The 21,921-nt window shown below is 48.7% G+C and overlaps 1 protein-coding gene across 1 annotated transcript in view; it reads left to right on the top strand.

Moving 5' to 3' along the window:
• Positions 1 to 275: 275 nt before the first annotated feature.
• PIN4 (peptidylprolyl cis/trans isomerase, NIMA-interacting 4) overlaps positions 276 to 21,921 on the top strand; it is an 83,565-nt gene continuing 61,919 nt past the window's right edge. Inside the window, exons 1-2 of the mRNA XM_078663799.1 lie at positions 276 to 404; positions 10,436 to 10,506. Of these exons, the coding sequence (XP_078519925.1) occupies positions 365 to 404; positions 10,436 to 10,506 (111 nt within the window). The 5' untranslated portion in view covers positions 276 to 364. The remainder of the gene's footprint in view (positions 405 to 10,435; positions 10,507 to 21,921) is intronic.

The following is a 21,921-nucleotide window of genomic DNA, read 5'->3' as shown; positions in this document are numbered from 1 at the left end:
TGGTTTATGTACAAAATACTTAATTATAATATTTAATTCACTTTTATTACTTCCTTTTTATAATTATGTAGATTTTTTCAATTTCAAAAGTATAAATATTCACGGAGTTTATAGAACAGTTAGCCCATTATTACACGTGTTTAAACTATATCTGTATATGAAAAGGTCTGAATGAGCAAAACTTGTATTTTGCTTTCTCGTATATGGAGATTCCCCGCTTGTTCTAACAACGGCAGGCATTTCAGCGTCTAAAGAGCTGCGCGCAGCTTGCTCGCCCTTCTTTTATGTCTATGCTGTTGAAGTCCCCCGAATGAGTGAATCTGTGGATGCGGGCACCGTGCAGTGTACTCTGTAGGCTGCGGACATGCCTCCAAAGGGGAAAGGTGGTGCAAAAAGCAGCAAAGGTACTGTGAATGAACAGTCATGTAATCTTCTGTTAACTACTGTATTTTAAGTTTGAACAATAAATACATTTTGGTTGATTTACTTGCTCCGTTCACTAGTTGTTTGTAGAGGTGTGTACTCTGCCAAGTAGTGTCTTTATTTTTCCGGTATATACTGATTTCTTGGCTCCCAACTTCTAGCCCTCTACATGGATATTTCCCTCTTCTTGCATAGCTATTTTGGGTCTTAAAACTGTTCGAAGCTTCACATATATATAACCGAGACAATGGTTTGTGATCTATATTTCCCTATTGAGTTGGTAACTCTGTTATCGGCCACATTAGGAATTATGAGGTCTGCAAAGTTACTGCAGACCTGTAAAGCAGCCCCCAGATATTTCAGCTTCTGAAAGCAGCAGAAATCCTGCAAGGAAACCCACTGTACCCCCGACGTGCCCACTCAATATGGAGCTGCAATTAGAGCGAGGATCACGCCGCTAATCAGTGGGCTGTGCGGAATCTCACGTTTGCTTTGCATTAGGGAGCTGCAATCTTTTGTTGTGCTTGCCTGTTTGTCCATTGCACAGAAGCTGCCTGTCACTGGCTCTCTTCCTCTTCTTATGCTCCCAGTGTGGACCGGTCACGTCACCCTTACTTTACTGCTTGGGCTTTAGAACACGTGTACGGTGAAAGATGCACATTCGCCGAGTGGTGGCTGTCACCATCGACAAGAAGAACGTGGCATGCATCTATATAAAACCTTAAAAATAAATAAGTGACCAACCTGTGGTGGTAGCTGACAGATGAGGGCATTTACGTTTAATCCTAGTTTAACCCATAAGAGGCTATTGCTACCTGCTAATTCCTTAAATGTGAATGGTGAGCAGAGCCGGTCTGTTTAAAACCCCTGCATCCTTTAATTCACACCTTTGCAAGGCATTCTTTGGTACTGGGCCCCCAAAGCCCTCATACATCGCATGGAATCTAATTCAGCGAGCCCCATTTCTTTCTCACGCTCTCCAGGGCACAGTTCCTGTCAGTAATAATTGTTGGAGTTCTAGTCCCGGTGTCGCCTCAACATCACTTCATCTCGCTGGGCCTAAAAGAAACATGTGTCTTTCTGTACAATAACTGGTGTCAATATAACCTGGTCGTGCTCATGCAAAGTGCTCCAGTATGAGTTTGCACTACATAAAACTAAAAAAACAGTTTCAGGCACCATGACCCTTTAATCAACAAATCTAAATCAGTAGAAGGCGAGAGAACAACAAACATTCAGTCTTACCAAGGTTTTTTTTTTATTCCTGGTCCATGTATGATGTGGTGCTCAAGTTTTTTGTTAATTAATCAAAAAGAGACTAGCTCATGTTTATATTAGGTTACAAAAAATAAGAAAAGACTCAAGTATGTTTCGTCATCGGTTGGGAACACCTGGTGAGTGTGTTCATAAAGCCCTCACCCACCAACCTAGTTGGTGGCATGCTTCATCATCGGGCCCACCCAGTGACACCTAGCATGCCCCGGGTGTGCTTCGACGCCTGATTACAGCGGAGCTGAGTGTGCAGTGAAGATAGTAAAGAAACTGATGTTTAAAACGGCTTGGCGGGGGTCCCAGTACCCGAGGGTAAGATTAAACTTTAATACCTGGGCCTCCGTCAGCGGTTAAAAAATAAGGCTGGAGGATGTTAGAGGCTAGTTACGACCTCCCACATCCAATGGGTCAACATGTTTCAGCCAGTGCCTTATGTCTATGCTGGCTTTCACCCCCGCCCACTCCGAGAGAACCTACCCTACGGACAATTACTGCGCATACGCAGAAACTGCTCCTACATCTCGGATTACAAGAAGCAATCCGCGGAACTGGCAGGCAAGTTGGAACAACGTGGCTACCCCAAGTCCATTATTAAAAAAACCCAGAAGAGGGCGAGAAACCAGAATCGGGAAGCCCTACTTGAGACTGTCATCAAAGACCAAGAGAACCAACCCATCACCTGTGTGACGACCTATAACACAGCATCCAAGGAAAGGGCCAAAAATTATCAAAAAACACTGGAAAATCATCAACTCAGGACAGAGGAAATGGGAAACTCCTAGATTTGCATACAAGCGATGCAACAATCTCAAAGACCGCTTGGTCAATACTCGCCCTAAACAACCACCCCAAGCCCCCACCAACACCATTTTGAATGCATGGGGCCTCCCCAAAGTTGCCGGACATTATCCTTGCAATGACTGCAGTGTGTGTCACCTCACCACACACACCAAAACCCTGGACCTGGAGCCTAACAAGGTGTGGACTCAACGTAGCCACACTAACTGCAACTCCCGAAACCTAATATACCTCATCACATGCACGTGTGGTCTCTGATATGTTGGAATGACCACCCGTAAAATAAAAACGAGAATAACAGAACATCGAAGCACCATAAGATGCAAAAAGAACATCAGCAGAATGACCAACAACTTCATTACCCAGTGTCACACACCCAATGACCTAACCTGGACGGTCATAGAACAGGTGCCTGAAGGCACTATGGACAATGACAAGAAACTGCTGCATGCAGAACAGCGATGGATTTATCGCCTTTCCACAGCTACCCAGGGATTAAATGATGCCATCCCGTGGAACTCCTTGACCTATCATTGACTTACCCCCATTGTCACATCCCATTGAACTTTGAACTGTGAACTGGTTACCTGTCCCCTGGTAACACACCTCCCCCGAGGTTGAGCCTTACAGTACTGAGTATATATATGTTTTTAGATTGTCCCCCAACTTTATTTAAGGTTCCACACACCATTAGTGATTATTATATCCCATTGGCCCCACTCGCAGTGACTCCTGCAATCTTCACACTGAACGGGCACAGACGATGAGGACAACCGTCCTGTTCATGCGCGTCGGAGTCACTACCGACTCGCGCATGCGCAGACCACACCCGGTCACATTATGCATGCGCGCACATCGTACTGCTAGCTCCCGTCAGGCTCTCCACGGAGGAGGACACGCCTAGACTCACGCATGCGCACAACGCGCCCTAACGATAGCGCGTACGCACTCTAACTGCGCCAATACTCTCCTCAGGCAACATGACTCGGCTATCCGAGTCTTTCTACTCTTGCCTCCAAAATCTGCAGGTGCATATGGTTATCCAATTAACCAGGGTATTTAAGAACCGGGGAAAACTGCCATTCTTCACCGGTATGCGAAGGAGGCACTACAGGTCCAAAGAAGGCTCGGTCCAGTAAAGTTGTGAGTATGGGAAACAACCACCACCACTCCTGGTAAGCGCTTTTTCTACTTCTACAGGTCTCTCTAATCAGTGTGGTCAATTGATTGTTCCCCTTAGGGTCAAGCCCTTGCCACCTCTCAACCATGAGGTCAGACTGAGCAAAAACTAGCGTAAGAATGCTCTCTTGTGCCACTCTACACTTATGCACTATGTATGTGATTACCGTCTTTTAGCCACCTCACCCTCGAGTTATTTGTGCGATCCTCACTTAATGGTACCACCAATACCATTACACTTTAGTCGCCTATAGCCTACACGAATACCGCTATAGTGACGGCAATCAGATGTGCCCAAACCTCATACATCTGAGTGACTCAACCCCTTTTTTCCTGTATGTTCTGTCTTTGTCCATACATGTTACGTGTACAGGTGGTCTTGAGAAGGGAATCCCCCCTCTCACACATAGATAAACACTTTAGGGCGTGTAGACACATAGTCTGTATCACACACCCACTAGTTTACTTACACTCACCCTTTTATTTTAGGTCCTGAAGAAAGCCAGCATAGACATAAGGCACTGGCTGAAACATGTTGACCCATTGGATGTGGGAGGTCGTAACTCGCCTCTAACATCCTCCAGCCTTATTTTTTAACCGCTGACGGAGGCCCAGGTATTAAAGTTTAATCTTACCCTCGGGGACTGGGACCTCCGCCAAGCCATTTTAAACATCACTTTCTTTACTATCTTCACTGCACACTCAGCAACATACCAGCTTCGCTGTAATCAGGCGTCGAAGCACACCCGGGGCACGCTAGGTGTCACTAGGTGGGCCCGATGATGAAGCATGCCACCAACTAGGTTGGTGGGTGAGGGCTTTATGAACACACTCACCAGGTGTTCCCAACCGATGACGAAACATACTTGAGTCTTTTCTTATTTTTTGTAACCTAATATAAACATGAGCTAGTCTCTTTTTGATTCATTAACATATTACCCCGGGGATAAGGACTAGCTATCTGGTCCTCTCTCTCTCTCTCTTGATTTCGCGTGCTCAAGTTTTTCACATAGCGCTGTGACCAACATCGGTTTGACATTCATACATTCATTCAGCCATACACAGACCCTATCAGAGGAGAGACTAGGGCCGAGTATCCAAGGCTTATCAGTGAGTTTTGCTTAGAATAATAGGATGTTGGGCATCTGCTGCTCACGTGATGTCACTTCCTGCCGTGATGTCACTTCCTGTGACACCACCTAACTTAGAGAGTCCCCCCACTTTTGTTTTTTTGGACTTGTGCCCTGGAAACTACATAGGAAAACCGGCAACACCCCCCTGATTAGAGCTATTGTACTTACTGCTATTCTTTAATGAATGAAGGAGTTAAATTTAGCCCCAATATTTCACGTAAAAACTCACTCAAAACGTTATTACAAATAAAAATAACTATTGTTCATGAATCAGAGAGGTAATTTATGGTACTTTTGGGCCTGCTACAAATTGGCATTCTTGAGTGACTGTCAGGGTCCATAGCCTTGTTTGTAAAGTTATTTTTGTGTTCTTTTTAATGACCGAGAGATTGGCTGGACCATTCATGATGGCTCAATGCCGTTTCGTTCCTGTGATTATTTGCGAGATGATTCCCACTAACAAGGTAGGAAACATCAGGAGAGCTGGAAATACAGGCTCGGCCTGCCCATAATCTTGGCACAGCATCAGGGCTGTAATTCCCAGCATCCTTCTGTTTATATTCTCTGTTGATTTGAGAAGGACGTCGGGAGTGGAGTCCCCCTCGGCTTGGTCCTCCACTTCTTGTGTTTATTCTCCTTTCCTACTGGGTGAGGTGGACTGAGAAGCGTTGACGGACCAATGGCGGTAGGAGTGTGTGGCACTGAACCTCAGCCGTATCAGAGGATATTTAATATTGGACCTTGATTTGCCTCCTACATTCGCATGGTTGGAAATGCACCAGCAGGTATCGTTTGATTTCTTATGCGAGAATCGTCCAAGTGCTGCACATAAACACTCGACTTTCCCTTCAATCGACACAGATTGCCCAATAGAGCTACTAACATAAGTTAAATCAGGATCACCAAAAGACACCTGTCTTCCGCAGATCCTAAAAACTATCTCCTTCAACTCCGTCCACTATCGCTCGCTGAATCAGGGTGGGGTTCCCATAGCTTTCAAAGCTGCAATTGCGGTCCCACTCCCCTAAAAACCTGGTGAGGACATTCTCTCCCTAAAAAAATTATTGGCCCATATCCCTTCTCCTGTGCTCAGCAAAAATATTAAAGGCTCATGTTGCCCAGCATCTTAGTTTCTTCCTCGAGGACACAAAATTCCTAGACTCTCATCAGGCAGGTTGCCAACCTATCTACTCCTCAGAATCAGTCATCCTCTCAGTGGCAGATGACATGAGAGAGGAGGTGGATGGAGACATCACTCAGGCATTGAACCTCCTGGATCTCTCTGCGGCTTTCAACACGGTCGACCATACTCTCTCTTGGTCGACCGTGTTGAGGCTTTGGGTCTGGAAGAACCTGCCCTCGACCGGCTGGAATCCTTCCTGAGAGTGATCTCCCATTTCATACCCCCCCCCCTTTCTGTTCTTCTAGAGTCCAACTCAACTGTGGAGTGCTGCAGGGATCTTCCCTATCCCCTCACTTATTCAACCTCTATATCCGCCCACTGGCACACTCCTGAAATAAGCAAAAATAAGGATTAACAACACGCTAATGATATGCAGCTCTTGTTCACCATCAAAAACACTGCAGAATCAAGGGATGTCTTCCGCAACACCATGATACACTTACATGACTGGATACACAACAATCAGCTAAAACTAAATTCAGAAAAAACTGAAATTGTTGTCACCATAAAACAAAATCCAGCACTGGACCCCATCTTTCTGGCCCCCGGAGATGGACCTGGCCTCAACTCCCAAGAAGGCTGTGAAAAGCCTAGGGGTCCTCATTGATGAAACCTCAGATCGGAGCAGTATCTCTTCATGCTTCTATCAATTATGAAAAATCTGGAACTATTTCACCCATGAGGCGATCATCCTAATTGTTATTGCCATGGTGATCTCCCGGATAGACTATGCCAATACCCTTTACCTGAATTTCTCAGTTGGCCTAAACCGTAGATTGCAATCGGTACATAATTGAGCAGCTAGGCTGATCTGCCAATTGCCCAGACACTGTCGTATCTGCCCAGTAATGGAAAGGCTACACTGGCTCCCAGTGGTGCAAAGATCAATTTTTTAAAGACGGAATGTATCAACTTTAAATCACTGAACGATAAAAGCCCAGCTTTCATATCTTCCAAATCAAGTGATACACTCACACTTGTAATCAAAGATCCATATCCATGAATCTTCTAATGGTCCCAAAGTTAAACAAGCATTGGAAATGCAATAGGTCTCGGATTTATTTGAGTTAGAGCTAATGGCATTGTAAATGGCAATGTCTTTTAGCCATGTGTTATGGAGTGTATGCATCTGGTGTGTAGTGGAATTATGTGGGTTGGATTAGAATTGTAGCAATGGTGGCATCCTGCGCTTTAGATGAATATGTTTAAAAGTGAAGTGCACCATACTGCGATTGCTACAATAGTTAATTGTGGATGCATTAACAATTGATGTGTGCACTGATGGCTGGTGGTGTATGTGCCTTTAGAAATTTTGCGCTGGTGGTGTGTGTGCCTGGTGGATGCGTGCACTGCCGGCTGGAGGTGTGTGTGCCTGGTGGAAGCGTGCGCTGACGGCTGGTGGTGTGTGTGCCTGGTAAAAGCGTGCACTGACGGCTGGTGGTGTGTGTGCCTGGTGAAAGCGTGCACTGACCGCTGGTGATGTGTGTGCCTGGTGAAAGTGTGCACTGGTGGCTGGTGGTGTGTGTGTGTGTTTGGTGAAAGCGTGCACTGACGTCTGGTGGTGTGTGTGCCCGGTAAAAGCGTGCACTGACGACTTATGGTGTCTGTGTCTGGTGAAAGTTTGCACTGACTGTCTGGTTGCGTGGTTGCGTGTGTGTGGTTGCGTGTGTGTGGTTGCGTGTGTGTGGTGTTGTGTGTGGTGTTATGTGTGTGTGGTGGACTTAGTTCGAGTTTTCGTACCCTGCACACTCACACACTGCTCACCCTGCACACTCACAAAATGTTCACCCTGCACACTCACACACTGCTCACCCTGCACACTCGCACACTGTTCACCCTACACACTCACACACTGTTCATTCTACACACTCGCACAATGTTCACCCTACACACACACAATGTTCACCCTGCACACTCACACAATGTTCACCCTGCACACTCATTCACTGCTCACCCTACACACTCTCACACTGCTCACCCTACACACTCTCACACTGCTCACCCTACACACTCTCACACTGCTCACCCTACACACTCTCACACTGCTCACCCTGCACACTCTCACACTGCTCACCCTGCACACTCTCACACTGCTCACCCTGCACACTCTCACACTGCTCACCCTGCACACTCTCACACTGCTCACCCTGCACACTCTCACACTGCTCACCCTGCACACTCAGACACTGCTCACCCTGCACACTCTTACACTGCTCTCCCTACACACTCACACAATGTTCACCCTGCACGCTCACACACTGTTCACCCTGCACGCTCGCACACTGTTCACCCTGCACACTCGCACACTGCTCACCCTACACACTCTGCTCACCCTACACACTCTGCTCACCCTACACACTCTGCTCACCCTACGTAATGCGAAAAGACCTAGCTCTGCCCTTTGGCCTATGTTGTAATCGTACAGTAGGTTGTGAGTAGTTCGCTTTGATTGGTTGGGGCATCCCCTCCTTGCTGCTCCCCTCACAGAGGGCCGGCTGCCTCCATGAAGCTCCCAAGACACATGTTCAGCTGTTCTTTGTTTTAGCTCCTGTGTGTCAGTGCACCGTGTAAGCGCACAAGCATACCCTGCTCTCTCTGGAACACTCACGCTGCTGAGTCTCTCTCACACTGCTGAGTCTCTCTCACACTGCTGAGTCTCTCTCACACTGCTGAGTCTCTCTCACACTGCTGAGTCTCTCTCACACTGCTGAGTCTCTCTCACACTGCTGAGTCTCTCTCACACTGCTGAGTCTCTCTCACACTGCTGAGTCTCTCTCACACTGCTGAGTCTCTCTCACTCTGCTGTCACTCTCACTCTGCTGTCGCTCTCACGCTGCCTGCTGTCACTCTCACTCTGCTGTCACGCTCACTCTGCTGTCACGCTCACTCTGCTGTCACGCTCACTCTGCTGTCTCGCTCACTCTGCTGTCTCGCTCACTCTGCTGTCTCGCTCACTCTGCTGTCTCGCTCACTCTGCTGTCTCGCTCACTCTGCTGTCTCACTCACTCTGCTGTCTCGCTCACTCTGCTGTCTCGCTCACTCTGCTGTCACGCTCACTCTGCTGTCACATGTCTGTGGTAGGTACTTGCTTTGGTGTACTGCACACCCTAAAAACTTTCCTACAATACCAGCCGTTCACTGCCAAAAAACGGTTATCCAGGCCCTGATAACCTCGAGTTTGGACTATTGTAAAGCTCTCTATTTTGGTCTGGCAGAACACCTGGTGGATAGGCTATAGGTGGTCCTAAATGCTGCAGCTAGTTTTCTCCTGAATCTGCCTGTTAGAGGGCATATGTCCCCTCATCTGCGTGGTCTTCACTGGCTTCTTATCAGGAAAAGAATCTTGTTCAAGGCTCTAGTACTAGTTCACGGGACACTTTACCAGACCAGTGCGGTCTACTTTAGAACAAGGTGCACCGGTCTACTTCAGAACAAGGTTCGGTTTCTATCCTTCGTCAAGAAACCTGAGGTCTGCCAAGCAGTGACTCTTAGCATTCAGTGTGTTAGAGCGGGAGATATGTCACTTGCCCATCTAGGACCAGCAGCTTGGAATTGGCTCCCTCTCAAGCTCTACGCAGCAATCAATATTGCAGTGTTAAAAAAAAAAACAAAGGCTGAAAACCTGTCTTTGTGTAGGATGAAAACGTCTGGACCTTCTATCACATCTGAACTGTGCTCGGCGCCGGGATGCGCCTTGGAGTAGCTGTACGGGATACAAGTCAATTTCATCATCATCGTCCCCCCTCCAATCTACTCCTCTCCAAAGCTATCTACCCCACTCTATTCCAGTCTACCCCACTTCAATCTACCCAGATCTAACCCACTTTATTCTAACCCGATATATCCCACTTCAGCTACCCTGATCTATCCAACGTCATTCTACCCCACTCCACCCCAATTTACCCCATCCAATCTACTGCGCCAATCTACTCCAATCTACCCCACTGCACCTCCCCATGCTACACTCCACTCCACTCAACTCTACTCCACTACAATATACCCCACTCTACCCTTCTCCCCCACTCCACTCTACTCTAATCTACTCCACTTAAATCTACCCCAGTTGACCCAACTACACTCCACCTCACCCCACTCTGCCTCAGTCTACCCCATTATACTCTACCCCATTATACTCTACCCCATTACACTCTACCCCATTACACTCTACCCCATTACACTCCACCCTATTACACTCCACCCTACCCCACTCCATGCCACTAACGTTTTGCCTTTCTGAACAACAGCCACACTGGTGTACGACATGGCTAAAATACATTGCCAAACCCAGTGGCCCTTGCATAGGAGAGACCTATTGGCTTTGCCAGTGCTTGTTTACAGTTAGCTTGAGTACAACTGAAATGCAATGATGTCCTCGTCATGCAGTGCTGTGTACATCTGACCCTTCAACTGTGATAGCAGTCTTTTTTTTCTCTCTTTTTCTTTGAAGGTGGAGGAGCATCTGGCAGTGATGGTGGCGATAAAAAGGCTCAGGCTCCCAAAGGCGGCACTGCAGTAAAGGTGAGTTTACATTCCAGCCTTGTAGCTACTTGTTCAAGTAAGGTCCTTTTTATGTCTCGGCTAGACACTGCATGCTCTGTATCGAAGAGACATTTTTACAATTCGTGGGCTTCAGCCCTCCCATAGGCTTACCATTTGTTTGCTCCATCGTCGCTTTCAAATCCTTCCTTCGCGTTTGTTCATGGCATGGCATGGCATTCTTATGTTTAGCCTTCTCCCAGAGCATGTACCAAGTACTTGTGTCCATGATCCACTGTTCCCGTTTTAGGAGCTACTTTTTCTTTGTTTCAGCATTCCTCACAAGTGCTGCTACCTCTTCCCCCTCCCATCTGCACATCCCAACCAGATCTATCTCACATCCAACGAAGTTCAACTCTGTAAATGAGATTCATTAGTTCAACTCTGTATATGAGATTCATTTGTATATGAGATTCATTACTTCAACTCTGTATATGAGATTCAAGACTAAACAAGCATTTGCAATGCAATAGGTCTCGCATTTGCGAGAGTTTGAGCTATTGACTTTGTGAATGACAATGCTTTTTATTTATGTGTTTTGAAAACCTGCAAGCAATGCATAACCACACACTTTGTACTTATAGTCCTTGCTTATGAGAAGCAAGGCAGGCAGTAAAACAGGCCATTACGGCTAGCTTTGCTTCTTGTAAGCAACGCCTATAACTAGAAATGTGTTTACGCAACGCTTGCAGTTTTTCAAAACATATAAACGCAAGACCTATTGCATTACAAATGTTTGTTCTTCCTGTGTTCCTCTTCTGCCCTTCCCAATCCTGAAAATAGTTGAAATGTAAAGCATGCAAAAAAATGTTGAATATGGTAGTGTCTCTTCAAAACTAATCAGAACATGCACATGCAAGACCCATAAGGGGAACCTTTTGGGGTTTATCATTCGAGAAACACTTGTAAGCAGAATGGTGCTTAATCAATAACATATCCGCTTTCAGAAAAAAAGTGATGGTTTGCTTGCTGCTCTGAGCAGGACAGATCAGTCATGCTAAATCTAAAGTGTGCCTTGACCAGAAGTAGTGTGCTGCCTGGAACAAGTACACACACACACACACACACAGCAAACATGCACCACTACCTACTGCTTGTTCACATAGGGCCCAGGCCACCATCGGGGTGGCTTTGAGTTCCCCCACCTTGAGTCTGAGTCACTACAAGTGCATCTCTTATTGGCCGACAGAGGGTTCCTTGCGGTTGCCATTGTGGTCACCTTTTTAGGACTCTTCTGCTGACACTTTAAACTGTACTTGTTTTCTGTTGGAGAAGTTTGCACAGCTGCTGCCTGAGCTAGACCCAAGTCCATCCTGCCAGGTCCCACGCATCAGACTAACGCATTTCAATGTGGTCCTCCGCATCACTGCACTGAAATGCATTGAGCCACAAATTTGCATGATACGTTGGCTGTAACTAAGGCACTGCAAACCTGTGTGTAGCAGTTGTCAGAGTGCGCCGCCAGTGGTTGCACGCTGCTCCCGCAGGATTGGGGCGCTCCATGGTACTTAACAGGACTGGCAGCTAAGGTCACTCTGGCAAGCCCACAGTCAGCGCTATAATGTATTATATTTATTCAGTTTTATGCCGGCGTTGCCTGTGCAGCTCTGAGTAACGACACTGCTCCGAGACAGCCTGACGACACGGCCGGCCCAGTACTATACCCAATAGTAACTAGTACTACTGAGACTGTCCGGTTGTTGGATAGATTGGCTGCGGCGCCGCAGGGGGGGGGGCGTGATGTCCTGCCTCTTACTAAACCAGTATCACCACGGGATCCAGGAGTGTGAATGCGGGCGGCTCAGTTGTTTGTGGGTGGCACCACCAGCCACAATTATTATGGCGCTCCTGGCTCTGCTCGCAGCAGTCCATGCCGTCTCGAGCAGTGCTGAGTGATCTAGGGCAGTGCTGAGTGACTAGTGCTAGCACAGGCCAGTGCCGCCCGCAGACAATTCAATATTGCCGAGCCCTGTAGGGAGAGTGCAGTGCATGGCGTTGTCGGAGTCATGACCTGTGACCGACTGCCACACTCACTCACTTCAGCGGCCGCCAGGAGAGGACTCTGACAGGCTACCTGAACTAACCAGGCACTGGCGACAAACTAAAAACTAGCTTAACAAAAGAAACCCTCAGAAGCTGGGAGCAGAAATGGGTGTGAAAAGAGAGGCTGAATTCCAACAGCATGATCCCACCTGCTGAGTTAGAGACTTCTCTGCTCTCTTATGCCTACCTTAGCACTATTGTATTGCAATTGCATTTATATAACGCATACAACCCCTGACGAGGCATTGAAGCATGCTATTCAGGAACTCAAAGAATTAATGGCAAATCGCTGTTAGCGTCTGTCGCGTTGTCCTGGAAACAGAGTGGTGACATTCGTGTCACCCCCACCTCGGAATACGCAGCTCTTGTTTGACGCGCAGTAGATAGGACGATCACAACACAACTTACAAAAAAATCAATGGCCGCGCGGCCTGAAAGTGTAAGCAAACCAGTGGTGCGCACGTACCACAGAGGAGCGAGGGAACATGGCAGAGGCCGCGAAGCGAACGCGCGCCCCTGGGCGTGCTAGCCACGGACGGGAATGAGCGGAGCTAAGGCAGATCATGCGCCCGCCTTTGACCAATTGCGTGCCTTACTTTTAAAAAAAACCACTTGAAACCCAATGGCTGCCGGCAAAAGCAAAACGACACGCACAAGCGTGTGGTTAGCCTTCAAAACCCCCTACATAAGGTCTAGTGCTTCGCACTGCAAGGCAAGGCGCGAGACCTGAAAACTGTTAATGCTCGGCTAAGAAGTAAGCAGGTTAAACATGTTAGGGTGAAAAGTAAACAGTCATAAACTGGTCACTATGCACAGGGGACTTTACCGACACAAACTTGAATATAAATGTATGTATACTAATCAAATGGAGAAGGATCACTTGTCCTGCACAACCTTTGGTACGCAGGAAGGGTGTGGGGTGTCCCAAATAAAAGACCCTCATTTATTTGGGACACCCCACACCCTTCCTGCGTACCAAAGGTTGTGCAGGACAAGTGATCCTTCTCCATTTGACTAGTATATTTACTCAGGAAACTGAATGGATCAGTTTTTCCACCTCCCTCTTTTTGATTAGAAAATATAAATGTATGTAGCCACATATTTACTTCCAAAACATTACTTTTTGGGGCTGTTCCTACGTTCACAAAATGCTCCTTGCCTATATGCAAAGAGCTGTGCGTGCCCTCATTGGAGGTTTCCTCTACCCTCCTTTCGCCCGCCCCTTTCGCATGTGCTCCTCCATTGGTGTTTTATTGCGTCTTTCACTCCCAGGCCACGAAAACGCAGCTTTACCTGGGTTTATCCACGCATGGCGGACAGGAAATCGATCTTAACCCCTTAGCTGCGGCGGCTATTCCGCCGCAGCGCTAAGGGGGAGGCGGGGCCGCGCGGCGCTCCCGTACTCGTGACGGAACCGCTCCGTCACGGCCCTCGGGTGAGCTGTGCTTGTGACGGAACGGTTCCGTCACAGCCCCGCCCGCTCTTTAAAACGTCAGCGCAGGCGCGGCGAGCGGGCCGTGACGGAACCGTTCCGTCACCAGCACAGCCCACCCGAGGCTCGTGACGGAACGGTTCCGTCACCAGCACAGAAAGGGTTAAAGCAATAAAGATGACCCTGGTCTTCCTTCCCTTGTTGACTCTGGTACAGCCTAATCCACTTTGCTGTACAATGAAATTGCAGCTGATTTTTATTTTCAGTTTAGTTCTATTATTATTTTTTTTTTTTTTACTTTATTTTTGGAAGTTTTAGCTACAACATCTCATCAAAGAGTGCATTCATATGTACACATTTTAGTCCACAATCCATAATGCATGTACAGAACCAGGGAACCGGATACATATTCTTCAGCACAATAGTACTGTACCATTATCAGTTAGTCTTGTATTGTACTCAGCTATAGTCCACATTGCATCTCAGGTGAGCTGTATCAACAATATATTTCTACAAAGGGAGAACTTCTATAAATTAGCATATCGGAAAAAAGCGCCCAGCTTACTCCAGCCCAGGTTACAAATAACATCAGAACAGTTAATCCAATGCATGCCTGTATATTAACACTTCCCCATCCTCCGGAACAAGAAGTTACACAGTACTCAGTTCATCAGTTCGGGTCCACATTCTCATCACCTTGTACACGCCTGTGCACTTTAAGAATATCTTAGTGAGGACCCTTAAGGGACCTCTTAAGTGGTCGTCCCCTCCTCTGTATCTTCATTCTCTTGTAATAGGTAACAGTGCAATGGGGCCCAGATATCTTTGGGCCGTGAGGTGATTGGCAATAATTCGGAATATGTATTTAACTGTTCTTGGCAATAAGTAAGGTCACGAAGCCAGTCCTTAAATTTGGGGGCCCTGCCCCTGCCCCATCTACATGCAACTCTCCTTTTGGCCACCAAGAGGGCTAACGCGATAAATTTGCGGTGTGCTGCCTGGAGGGGCTCCACATATCCTAAGAGAGCTACAATAGGGGAGGGGTCTATCTCGGCATTAATCATTTTGGACAGTGCTGCGAGCACCTGGCTCCAGTAGAGCTGCACTGCATCGCACGCCCACGCCAGATGTAAAAAATCAGCCCCTGGGGCGCGGCATCTGTCACAATTGTCAGTAGTGCGAAGTTGAAATCTACACATTCGGGCTGGAGTGTAATACAGTCGGTGTACAAATTTGTAATGTATAATTCTGTATCTGCTACTGGAAGAAATACGCTCTGTCTGCTGGAGACAAAATTCCCATTGCCTGTCCGTGAGAGGTGTCTCCAGTTCTTGGCCCCATCTTATTCTAGCTGCTAATGGTAGGTAATCTATTTGTGTGTGTACTGATCTGTATATTGTTGATACCAGTTTACAAGAGGTGTCATTTTGAAGCATGTGCTGTAGAGGAGCAAAGGTTAGAGGCTCATGTGGAAAATCAGGCGTAAGTGCTTTCAGTCCCTGACATAGTCTAATGTATAGAAAGACGTCAAGTGGAGATGGCTGTATGCCTTCATATAAATGTTCCATAGAGCGGAATGTTCCATTGTGGTACAGGTCTCCCCATGTCGCAACGTGTATACTGTGGAGCAGCCTGCGAAAACCCGCCTCCTGTAATAAGGGCATATGTGGGTGGTAAGCAAGTGGCAATAGTGGCGCATAAAGCATTGCAGCCTCGAATCTAGTAGCAAGTCGGGTCCACGCGGTTACTGTGCTCATCACCGTCGTGGGCGTCTTGTCCCTGCCTGGCACCAAGGCGTATAACACGCCCTCTATGGGGATTGGATGGGCCAGCCAGTGCTCCACCGCCAGTTGAGGCATATATCTAGGCTGATGCACCCAAAAATTAGGCATAGTGAGCCTGAGCAGCCTGGTAATACAATACAAAGTCTGGCACGCCAAACCCGCCCTGATTATAGAGCCTAATCAGGGTGTCCCACTTTAGTCGAGGCGATTTCCCGCCCCATACCAGTCTGATGAGTTCTGTTCGAAGATGCTGGAAAAAATACCTGCCAGGGTAGAAAGGGATACTCAAAAACAGGTATAGCAATTGGGGGAGGATCACCATCTTAATCAAGGATTTCCTACCAGCCATAGGAAGGGGTAGGGGGATCCATCTCGTAATGTTATCAATAATGCGATTCATCGCAGTGCCATAGTTGGCTCTAATTAATTCATCTCTATCCTTCTCTATGTGGATACCCAAGTATTTGAAATCTCCCTCGCACCAAGTAATGGGGTAATCCAGCCCAAACTGTGTCGTGGATGTTGTGAGTGGGAGTATGCACGACTTACCCCAATTGATCTGAACTCCGGAGAGTCTACCAAAACGTATAAACTCTCTGAGAATGGGGTTCAAGTTTTCGCTGGGGTCGCGCACATATAAAGTGATATCGTCCGCATACATGGATATTAGTATTTGTCTCTGAAAACAACGCAGCGCACTGTCCTTGTGGTGTTGTCGCAGCTTCGCCGCCAGGGGCTCCGTAGCTATAGCAAATAGAAGCGGCGATATGGGGCACCCTTGCCTAGTGCCTCTGGTGATGGAGAATTCAGAGGAAAGTCTGCCATTAATAAGCACTCTGGCCACAGGACGCTCATATAGGAGCTTAATCCATGAGATAAATATTATCGGAAAGCCCATTCGCTCCAGGACTCGGAACACATAGTCCCACTCCAGAGAGTCAAAAGCCTTAGTGGCGTCGAGGAATACGGCAGCCATCGGTTGGTCTTCGTGTACCGAGTTGAGGACTGAAAAGAAAGTACGTAAATTATGTGACGTCGCTCTGCCAGGCACAAAACCTGATTGGTCGGGTAATATCAGGGTAGGGAGCAGGAGGCTGATACGAGTAGCAATTAGTTTGGCAAGTATTTTCACATCACAATTTAGCAAGGAAAGGGGCCGGTAAGAGTCACATTTATCCGCCGGTTTCCCGGGTTTCAATAGTGATGTAATAAGTGCTACACGCATAGAGGGCGGCAAGTGGCCCACCTCAAGGGCATATTCGTAGACCTCCCGTAGTACCGGAGCCATAAAGTCTATGTATGTTTTATAAAACTCTATTGGGATCCCGTCTAGTCCCGTAGCTTTCCCTGACCTCATACTCATGATCGCTTCTCGCACCTCGTCCAACTTGAAAGGGGCACTCAGAAACGCTCTCTGCGCATCACTAAGCCAACCAAGGGAAACATCGGCCAAATACTCTTGCAAGTGGAGGTCACCAGCCCTAGTGGACGTGTATAGCGTGCTGTAGTGCGTCACAAAGGAATTGAGGATTTGTGCGGTGTCTTTAAACACCTCCCCCTCCGGGTCCTCGAGCTCTAGTATAATATTAGGTGCTCGTGCCAATCTCATCGTCGCAACCAAGGCCTTCCCTGGTCTCTCGCCTTCGCCATATCGACGAGCGATCCAATACTTGCCCCTAAATTTCGATTCCCTAAGTCTGCCGAACGTAGAGTGATTTTCACAGGGGAGTGATCAGAGTACGTTCTGGGGAGATGCTGTGATTTAACAAGTGCAGTATAAAGCTGTGGTGCTAGAAATATATAGTCAAGCCTCGCCCATGAACGTGCTTGTGCCGTAAAATGTGTACCCTCCCGTGTGTCAATGTGCAAGTGTCTCCAGGTGTCTATCAAATTGTGATCCGCGAGTGCCGCATGCAGTGCCTTCCTTGCCCTAGTGTAATGATGAGGGGATGGGCGCGACCTGTCCATGGCAGGGTCTAGGGTAGTGTTGAAATCTCCCCCCCAGATGAGGTGTTGTGGGCCCGTTCCCACAATTGCCGCCCACAACTCCGTGAAGAACTGAGGATCATCAATGTTGGGACTATAGCAGCACACCAAGGTGACCGCAATGTGTCCTAGTCTGCCCCACATCATACAGTACCTCCCTTGAGCGTCCACTCTGGTACCAGCCATAGTAAAGGGCGTACCTCTTTTTACCAGTATCGCTGTGCCTCTAGCATATGTCGAGAAGGACGAGAATACCGTGTGAATCGCCCATCTGTTGGCAAAGGTGTGGGCAGTCTGTACCCTGAAGTGAGTTTCTTCGAGAAAGGCTATGTGCACCGAGTGGCGGTCCAGGTATGATGGAATATGATGCCGTTTCCTAGGGTCTCCCAAGCCCCTCACATTCCATGTCTACATTTAAATCAGTGTCCCCCATGAGTGGTGCGGTCTCTAAACACCAGGTCGCCTATCTGGGACATCCGTGAGGGCCTAAGGCCATGAGCAGCCGCTTCCGCGAGCTGCTCTTTCACTGTAGGCCAATGATCAAGCAATCCGGGCCCTAAAGTAACATACATGCTAGTGCAGTCTTGTGGATCAATGCTTGTGTGTACAAAATGCACTGCGGGAGTATCCTCCCGCCTATTATCATCACAAAGGCCTGACGGATCTAAGGTAATACACATGCTAGTGCAGTATTGTGGATCAATGCTTGTGTGTACAAATTGCACTGCGCGAGTACTTTCCCGCATACCATCATCACGAAAGCCTGTCGGATCTAGGAATAGCAACTCTTCGATAGTCATTGCGCCCAAATTTATACCGTAATCTGTAAACAACCACCCCTCCCCGTCCCCCCCTGAAACAACCCCAATACTTCAAAAGAAGAAACTCCTACTGCAGCTCGAATTGTCACTGCAATAAGTCCTATCCACTACAATGCAAGGTCCGTACCAATGCTTTCAAACACCTCTTCAATATCGCTCCTGGAAGCATAAAGCTCCGAATCATGCACAGAGGTCTCTCCCCCACCCACCTCCCACTGAAGCATCCCCAACTTGCCAGAATCCTCATCCCACCCTCCACCCCAAACAATAAGTAAACACCCCAACATCTGCAATGCAGTCAACATGTCCAATGGGGTACACCCTATGGGGGTCGTCTAAGGTATGCACATAGCCACCCCCTACACCTTGCCCTCCGTCCTGTTTGGCCTCAGGTGGGCACACTCAAGGGAAGGGGGTGGTGCCTGGAATACATTACCACCAACAGTCCAATACCCATCCATGGTATTCTCGATCAGCAGCGGTGTCTTTTCACAATTGAAGTCCTCGTGTGAGCCCCTAGGTTAATGACAATGGGACATCACTGCACTTCAGCAATCAGAACCCCAGATTAAATGTCTCCATTCAGCTATTGTTCATCTTCCTGCCCTTCGTCGCTATCGTTTCTATGCCCAGAACGTAATCGTCAACTTGCTGCGGATTCGTGAAGAAATGCTGCTTTGCTTGGTGGGTCACTCCTAGTTTTGCTGGGTACAGCAGCGCATAGTCAATCTGTAGTGCACGGAGTTTTTTCTTGACATCCAGGAATTTACGTCGCTGTTCCTGCACTATGGGCGTGAAATCTGGGTAAATGGAAAAGCTGACACCATCACACGTGAGATTTTGGTTGGTGCGTGCTGCCCTCAATGCAGCATCACGGTCTCGGTAGTTTAAAAGCTGTGCAATGATGGGTCTTGGTGGGGCTCCAGGCTTAGGCTGAGGTCCAAGCGAGTGGTGTGCTCTTTCAACGATGAATTGTTTGGAAAACGCTTCAGGCCCGACTGCAGCAAGAAGTATCTTCTCCACGTATTCTTCCATGCGCCCCGTGTTAGTAGATTCTGGCACGCTTATCACGCGAAAGTGTTTCGCCGGCTGCGAGCCTCCAACTCCTCATTCTTCGCAGCAATAACTCTGAAGACGTTGTCCATTCTCGAGAGTTGCGTGGTATGTGAGGCCGTGGTGTCATCATTATCAGATATTCGTCTTTCCGTTTCCGTGATGCGCTCTTCGTGGATGTCCATTTTCTGTGCGATGGCATCCATCCTCGACGAGATCCGGTCGACTTTGTCTACTATTGTGGCAAACCCCTGCCGCATCTCCTGCATCAGTTGTTGTATGTCCGACGTTGAAGAGCTAGAACTCGCTCCAGTTGTCGATGGGCTCTGGGAGCCCCCTGTGTCCGGCGCATTTCGCAGCCCCTTTTTGGGAGCGGTGGATTCAAATGTCAGCTGAGATTGCCGGTTATCTGGCTTACCCATAGTGGGTCTCTTGTAGGGACTCGCGGCGGCTGGTGAGGATCGCCTTCCACGTTCTTCCCGGAGAGGGCAGGAGCCTGTACTCATGAACACAGTGCAGTGCAACTGGGCGTCCCCACCACTAGTGTGCAGAGAAGTCTGTGCTGGTGACCCCCGCTGTGGCGCGCAGGTGGGAAAAGGGGATCAATACACTCCCTCTAGCAGAGTAATCTCCGCCTCATACAGCCCCGTGGTATTTATATCAGTCTCAGTGGGGGGTGGGGCTATAAAGGCAGCAATGGACCCTTACCGCCACGTCATAGCAAATCAGTGAGGCACCTTGAACAGTCGCTCATGGTCCAAGGCAGCAAATAGGGCTTGTCCACCTGGCACCTTAGTTAGCTACTTCACGCTGTGGACGAATGAGGGAGTAATGTGGGTCATACGTTCGTAGGCCAATAAAGTGCGGCAGGAGCCTGTAGAGCCCGTGTCACAATAGTACCTCCACTATGTCCGCATACGCCAGTACGCAGAGTTGTAGCACCAGCGACGTGCGGTATTGCGAATGGTGTGCCACCACTGCCCCTCCGCGTTATCAAGGCGTATCTCAGCTAATGTCTAGTAGTTCCTGGGCCCGTCTGCACATCCGCGGCGCCGCGTCGGGCAGCGCCCTGGTTCATATAGAATATCAAACTCGCGCTGGTTCGTGGCGCTCCTCTCCTGCGCAGTACCTCAGCTCCTGGGTGCAATCCGGCCGTTGATGCCGCCAATGTGCGCACGGAAGGGTCAGCGCAGAGAGTCACCTCATTGCCCCCACGCCACCCCTGTTGTAATAAAGTTTGTGCAGTCACCCTATTTAATTATAATTAGCCGCACCATGGCCGTGTATTGTCTCTGTGAAGGTGTTGCAGGGCCCTTCAGCGCGTATATCCTACTTCCAGCAGCTTTTCGCGCCTCTTGTTAGGGTGTGCTCACCCGCGGCCTGCCGGTCCCGTAGCGTGCCATATCAGGAGCTGAGGTCGTGCAATGCATCAGAAGCCATGGTCACAAGCATCCACAAAGGCAGGGTCAGTATGGCAGCGCACCACCCACCGGCAGGGTCCGGGCCTCCTTCGAGAGACGCTCACGGGCAGCTCAGACGTACTTGGGCAGCACAGCAGGGGGGCCGCGTCGGGCACCAATCGGCCCCCGCCAATGTTCAAAGCCTATTTATCGATTTCCAGTTGCAAGGGGGGGGCAACTATTTGTGTCTGTGCCCCACTGACCGCTGGCCTTCGCCCAAGGTGTCGCCCTCCATTCACGGTATGCAGCCGCCTGTAGTCACTCCCGCCGTCTGCGCTCCTCACCGCAGTCTTACGGTGTTCAGCTTTGCACAGTGTAGCCGCCTGTTGCACAGGAGCCCCGTTGGGTGCCTCAAACAATAGCGGCAGCTGGCATTATTGCTCCGGTGCCGTGTGATGCGACGTCCCTCAGCAGCGCCGAAAGGTGGGCGCTTTCCCTGCGTTCTGTCGTCCCGAGGCCTGTGCGCCTCGTGGAGCGCCGCGGTCTAGCGTAGTCTTCCGGTCCCCTCAGCTCACCACGCCAGCTCCAGCCCAGGTCTCGGGAAAAACTCCGCTGCCTCTAACTTTGTTGTAGTACGTCGTGGAGCTTCCAAACTTTCGCCGAGGCTGCAAAACTGCATTCACCGCACTCGTGTGTTGTTTCAGTCGGGTAAGGAGTCGGTTTAGCCGGATAAATGAAGGATTATTGTTCCAGGCTGCAGGAGCCTCACACTAGTGCGGCCATTCTGCGTGTGTGCCCTCTAGCGCCCCCAGTTTAATTCCATTATTCTCTTCGTTAACCCTGTGTGGTGGAAGCTTCTGGCACCCGCTGGCAGAAGA

The sequence above is a fragment of the Lissotriton helveticus genome, chromosome 10 (genome assembly GCF_964261635.1).
Source record: "Lissotriton helveticus chromosome 10, aLisHel1.1, whole genome shotgun sequence".
NCBI lineage: Eukaryota > Metazoa > Chordata > Amphibia > Caudata > Salamandridae > Lissotriton > Lissotriton helveticus.
This window is presented reverse-complemented; position numbering and strand designations above follow the sequence as displayed.